Raw genomic sequence first — 6,690 nt, 5'->3', positions numbered from 1 at the left:
GAAAAGGGACCTACATGTCCAGCACCCTGCTCACCAATGGGGCCTGTGAGTCACACACACACACACACACACACACACACACACACACACACACACACACACACACACACACACACACACACACACACACCTACTTCCTCCACTTGAGCCATGGCCTAGTTTTCCGAGGTCAAAATAAAGAATAGGTCACTCTCCTCCCCTAATACCCCCCCGCCCACTGGGGCAAGATGGCAAATGAGGAGCCAATGTACTTTGCCCTGTTTGTCTTTGAAAGAGAAGTGGGAAAGCAAACAAAAAAAGTAGACCTGAGTAGCAAACATTAAGTTAACCTTTCAAGCAGAGCGCTCAGCGAATGCCAACTACCCAATCCCACGCCCATCTCATTTAAACAGCATGACTCAAAATGTAAATGCAACCCCCTGCCATGCACGCACAACCCAGAAAATGACGCATGCCATTTTTTCCCCAATTACCCCCTCTCAACCCAGCAGCAGCAGCAGCGCCCGGACGCCTGAGTTCCCCAGAACCGGACTCCCTACTCCTCAGCACCAGTCCACTCATCACCGTCAGCGAGCCCTCGAAAAAGCACCGGTCCAACGTCTAACCCGTTCATTGCATTCCTGGGGGGGGTCTTAATGGCATGCCTGCCATTTTAGACCACCCTGAAAGTCTTCACCAATACCATCAGGCCATCACCAAGGTGCTACCATGACTACCTCCAAGGCAACTAGGCCAACAGGCCAATCAGTGGACCACTCTACGCAGAGAGAAGGAAGTGAATTACAGTTTTTGAAGGAACCTATACAGGGCTGCTATTTGAGAAGAACATGGTATTTATTTGAAATTGCCAGCGATTACCTGCTTTTTTTCATGTATTTGTAATGATGTCACCAGTTTCAGAACTTTAGAAAGAGTGAGTTTTACTGTAATGAGTTGTAACTTTATGAACTGAACACTATGTCCAAGTGTTTTTAGACCTTGAAGTGAAGCGAGACATTATTGTCATCAAAGACCTCCTTGTCGTGGGGCAAAAAAAAAATCCTCAGACATGGCAGCTAACCGTACAACATGGTTATGTCTCTACAATGGCTGTAATCTTGTTTGCTCTGTACTGTCAAATGCTATTGCAGAGATGCAAGTTTTGCTTTTTGTTTTCTTTTAAATCAAGTCTGAAGCCGATTTTAAGCTATGGTGCCTTTGTAGTCATAGTCATAAAGGAGTAGGAGTCCTGGAACTAACTGTGAGCACCTGTAGATAAAGAAAATATGCAATTTGACATATAGCTGAAGAAAATAATATGCATTTCATATCCTAAAGCTGTCCAAACACTACTCAGAAATGATTTTTATACCTTTTTTTTTATTTTATTTTAAAGCAAGGAAACACTGCTTTTGTTTTTATACTATATTTGTAAATGTCATGAAGGACAAATATGTTTTTAAAATAAACTGATAAATATATATAAAACAAAACATTTCCCAAGAGTCGTATTTTATTTCAGTGCTTGAGACAAACAGAATATGTACTAGAAACTCTGATGCATCATTATTATTCCTGAGACAAAATGCTCTATTCCAGATTAAGCATTTATCCTGTAACACTCCCTCAGTGGGACATTTTACTGCAGGAGAAGGGTGGCATTGATAAAATGGTACCACCCAATGTAAATACAATCCCTTAGCATAGTGATTCTCAGCTGAGGCGCTACAGCCCCCCAGGGGGCATTAGGAAGCCCTAGGGGGGGCCTTGAGAAGAATAGGGATCTTAGTTCCCAATGTGGGGCATTGGTCTATTATTTTTTATATATATAATAAGGTGGGCATTTGCAGGCTTATGATGCGGTCAATGGGGTGTTGGAGGGCTTATGATGAGGTCAAGGGGGCTTTTGTTCAAAAAAATTGAGAACCACTGCCCTAGCATGTAACGAAGCACACTCATGGAATTTCTCCGATTACCCCTCCCAAACCATCAGCAGCGCCTGCCCTGCACGTTTGACTCTACTGGTCCAACGTCTGTGCTGATGCCACATCTATTGACTGCATTCCTCAGTGGTCTGAAAGGCATGCCATTGCCTATCCTCAGCTTTTACATGTATGAAGACTGTCAAGAAGGGAAATGCGCTATATCAAACCGTTTGGCTTAACACTTCCTCAGTATAACATTTGGGGGAAGAATAGTGGAGGAACCGCTTTCTAGGAAATGCACCGTTACAAATCATATGGCCTAACAATCCAGTGGCATTGTGGAAGTGAAAACTGAAAGCCCAACTGGGGAACTCCAGCTCCCATTGTCATTGTGACACAGTATACAAGTGTGTGCTGTACACAACGGAATTACTATGAAGTGCTAGACAGGAACAGTAACAGTGTAATTATAATTAAACAAAGTAATTATAATGCTGTTGCTACTACCGTACTAATGTCTTTATTAGTAGTATTCTTAGTAGTATTATTAAATAACAATATTATTATTATTAATAATAATAATTAATAATAATGATTATTTCCTTACACTATACAGTAACCCTGTCTTTCTCCCTTCCCTGCCTGCATGTCTGTGTGTGTATCTGGCTGCCTTGTTGGCTTGGTTGGAGGACTCGGGGAGAGAGACAGAGACAGAGGTCTGTGGTGAAAGCAGCTGAGGGAGAAAGCAGCCTCTTCTCTTCCATGCGCTGTGACTGGCTCTGGCTCTGGCTGCATTCATTGGGAGACCTGCTGAATCCAATTACGCCACCGCCCCCACTCCACAGAATACATCACTGTCAGGCCAGCACACCGTACCTCACAGCCTAGCGCACCACACCACAGCACAGCACACCGTACCTCACAGCCCAGCGCCAGGGCCGGATTAACACACAGGCTAGATATGGCTGCAGCCTAGGGCCCCCCAACTGCCAGGGGCCCCCTGATTGCCCAAAAGTAAAATATATATATATATATATATATATATGCAGAATTGTGACCAGATGCAATATTAGAAAATTCATCCATTGTGTTCAGTACAGTTGGTAGACATGTTATCCTGAAATTGTAGCTCCTAATTATGACACTGTCTACGTGAATTTGTCACAAAATTTGCCTTCTTGGGGGCCCCACAGCAACCTGTAGCCTAGGGGCCCCAGGCCATCTTAAGCCGGCCCTGCCTAGCGCACCACAGCACCACACAGCAGCATATTCTAGTTCGTCACATTGCACCACACCACAGCATAGCCCAGTGCACTGCACACCACACCACAGCATATTCTAGTGCACCACATCCCAGCGCCATCACTGAGGATTGTTAAGCATGCTCCTTCTCCTCTTTGTCCGTTCTAATTTGTTTCTTTGCCTTTTTTTCTGTCTTCTGTGTACAGCTTTGTTGGGAAATGGAAGCTTAAAATCTCATTTGGCTTTTTTTCTTCTTCTTTATTTTGATAACACTTCTTCCTTTTTGTCTGGTTTGTGAAATTATTTTCCGTCCATTTTGTCTTTTCATTTTACATGCCTACTGCTCCAACCTTTATAAACTCCTTTTACATGTGCCAATAGCATACACTAACATCAACCCTGAATGCATTTTGACTTACACACATATTCCATCACTATGAGCCGTGACAAATATGCTTTACAAAAAAAAAAAAAACAAGTATATTTGCTATACATTGACTTGTCTGTGTCCTGTCTCTCCTCTAGCATCCCTTTAATGGAGTAAATTTAGTAGCGTACATTTAGCGCTTAGACAGAAGGTCTACCACTACCTGGCCATGCTGTACCGTGTCATGTCGAATGTGTGGACACGTCTTTCTTTAGTTTTTTTTTTTTTTTTTTTTTTTTTTTTTAAACCAAATGAGCTGTAAAATTGTATCAGCCACCTGTGCTCTACCTGTGTTCAAAGGGAAATCTGCTTTGGACATCTCTTAGCTGATGTCTCTGGCATGCACAGACATTTTTGGGAGACAAGTGCTAGCAGGGGGCATGTGGAACTTCTGGCTGTCTTACTGGGCTTTACACAATAGGGATTACAGTATATTGAGCCATTATTATCACACACTTAAAGCGTCAAGCATTTCAAAATGGTCATGTCAACCCAAAACATAAAAAACTAGAATGGGCACTCGGTAGACCGCAAACCTTCGTCTACTCAACTTATTTTTTTCTGGCCATTTTCTGGAGTGTGGGGCATAACATTCTCCAAATTTTGGTGTTAGTTTCATTTAAATCGGACCGGAATATCGTAATATTACATTTTTGGCCCATTCTTGACCTCTTATTCAATTCCGCATGCACATGTTGTTTCTGGCATATAGTGCTTGGCAAAGAAAAACATTTTTGACCTTTTCGTGACCTTGACCTTGACCTTTGACCCAATCACTTCCAAAAAGTAATCGATTGTTCCTTGGGTCATGACCAACCATGCCAGTAAATTTCATAAAAATTGGCTCAATTTAGGCCTACGTTTTTGACCTTTTCGTGACCTTGACCTTTGACCTTTGACCCAATCACTCCCAAAAAGTAATCGATTGTTCCTTGGGTCATGACCAATCATCCCACTAAATTTCATAAAAATCGGCTCAATTTACGTTTTTGACCTTGACCTTGACCTTTGACCCAATCACTCCCAAAAACTAATCGATTGTTCCTTGGGTCATGACCAATCATCCCACTAAATTTCATAAAAATCGGCTCAGTTCTGTCTGAGTTATACGAAGTACAAACAAACATTTTGACCTTGACCTTTGACCCAATCACTCCCAAAAACTAATCGATTGTTCCTTGGGTCATGACCAATCATCCCACCAAATTTCATAAAAATCGGCTCAGTTCTGATTGAGTTATTCGAAGTACAAACAAACAAACATATTCACAAATAAGTAAATAAATACACAGCGGTCAAAACATAGCCTTCTGGCGAAGGTAATAATAACTTTCAAAAAGGTCAGGTCAGGAGCAGGTTCTTTAGCGCCACCTCGTTCCTATCTGCACACCTATGGGGTTATGCACAGTGGTGAATGAAATAATCCAACTATGCACTTGAGTAAAAGTACAAAAGTATCTGCCTTCAAAAAAAACTTAAGAGCGGGGCGCTGTGACACAGTGCGCTAAGCCCCCCACATTTGGGCTTGCATGCCCATGGGGACCGCGGTTCGAGTCCGGACGGGGTCATTTCCCAGCCCTACCCCATATCTCTCTCCTGCTCATTTCCTGTCTCCTCTCACACTGTCCTGTCATAATAAAGGCCCTAAAAAGCCCCCAAGAAAACATACTTCAAAAATACTTCAGTATTGAAAGTAAACGTAAAGCAAAAATGATAGTTTTTGTGATTGACATCAAACCCCCTTCTCCATCAATACAGTAACATCAAACACAAAAGACTGAAAGCTATCTATTGTCTCTTTAACTCATTTTAGGCTAAGCCCTTTTTGGAAAACGGTGCCCTAACCTAAATATCTCATCCTCCAAAGCACACTAAACATGAAATAAGTTGTATTTAAAAGCTACAATCCTCATTTTGCATTAGAATGTGTTCATTCAGCTCTGACATACCCACATATTTTAATAAAACAGCTCAAAACTCAAGAACCTGTATGCAGCGTATATGCCGCTCCAGGACAAACTGGGTTAAGTGAGACCAAGTGGTTTTGGTTGGTTGGTCTGGTTTGGTATCTTGTTATGCCTGCCTGTCTTCCTCCACTACTGCCTGTCTGTCTTCCTCCACTGCCTGCCTGCCTGTCTGTCTTCCTCCACTGCCTGCCTGTCTGTCTTCTTCCACTGCCTGCCTGCCTGTCTGTCTTCCTCCACTGCCTGTCTGCCCTCCTGTCTTCCACTGCTTGCCTGTCTGTCTTCCTCCACTGCCTGTCTGCCCTCCTGTCTTCCACTGCTTGCCTGTCTGTCTTCTTCCACTGCCTGTCTGTCTTCCTCCGCTGCTTGCCTGTCTGTCTTCTTCCACTGCCTGTCTGTCTTCCTCCGCTGCTTGCCTGTCTGTCTTCTTCCACTGCCTGCCTGCCTGTCTGTCTTCCTCCACTGCCTGCCTGCCTGCCTGTCTTCCTCCACTGCCTGCCTGCCTGCCTGTCTTCCTCCACTGCCTGCCTGTCTGTCTTCCTCCACTGCCTGCCTGCCTGCCTGTCTTCCTCCACTGCCTGCCTGCCTGTCTTCTTCCACTGCCTGTCTGTCTTCCTCCACTGCCTGCCTGCCTGTCTGTCTTCCTCCACTGCCTGCCTGTCTGTCTTCCTCCACCCTGCCTGCCTGTCTTCCTCCACTGCCTGCCTGCCTGCCTGTCTTCCTCCACTGCCTGCCTGACAGCCTCCCTCCACCGCCTGCCTGCCTGCCTCCCTCCACCGCCTGCCTGCCTCCCTCCACCGCCTGCCTGCCTGCCTGTCTGTCTTCTTCCTCCACTGCCTGCCTGTCTGTCTTCCTCCACTGCCTGCCTGCCTCTCTTCCTCCACCGCCTGTCTGTCTTCCTCCACTGCTTGCCCACCTGCTTTCTTTAGTTTGCCACTACAGCATAAGGGGGCACTGTGCCCTCAACATGCACCTGGTGTGTGTGTGTGTGTGTGTGTGTGTGTGTGTGTGTGTGTGTGTGTGTGTGTGTGTGTGTGTGTGTGTGTGTGTGTGTGTGTGTGTGTGTGTGTGTGTGTGTGTGTGTGTGTGTTATAAGGATTTTTTCCCACATACAGTCCGGCTGTGCCATGCCCTGTTGTGTTGTGTTGAGCTG

At 44.8% G+C, this 6,690-nt stretch overlaps 1 protein-coding gene across 6 annotated transcripts in view; it reads left to right on the top strand.

The window, feature by feature from the left end:
* Positions 1–1,464, top strand: part of LOC134469179 (centrosomal protein of 128 kDa-like) — a 74,130-nt gene extending 72,666 nt beyond the window's left edge. For 5 of the 6 annotated variants that reach the window (XM_063223299.1, XM_063223298.1, XM_063223296.1 and 2 more), the window contains 2 exons: positions 1–45; positions 489–1,464. The exon at positions 1–45 is cut by the window's left edge and continues 64 nt beyond it. In XM_063223299.1, the coding sequence (XP_063079369.1) occupies positions 1–45; positions 489–604 (161 nt within the window). In that variant the 3' untranslated portion in view covers positions 605–1,464. The remainder of the gene's footprint in view (positions 46–488) is intronic. The other variant, XM_063223295.1, reaches the window with a different exon arrangement.
* The last annotated feature ends 5,226 nt before the right edge of the window (positions 1,465–6,690 follow it).

The sequence above is a fragment of the Engraulis encrasicolus genome, chromosome 18 (genome assembly GCF_034702125.1).
Source record: "Engraulis encrasicolus isolate BLACKSEA-1 chromosome 18, IST_EnEncr_1.0, whole genome shotgun sequence".
NCBI classification, from domain to species: Eukaryota; Metazoa; Chordata; class Actinopteri; order Clupeiformes; family Engraulidae; genus Engraulis; species Engraulis encrasicolus.
This window is presented reverse-complemented; position numbering and strand designations above follow the sequence as displayed.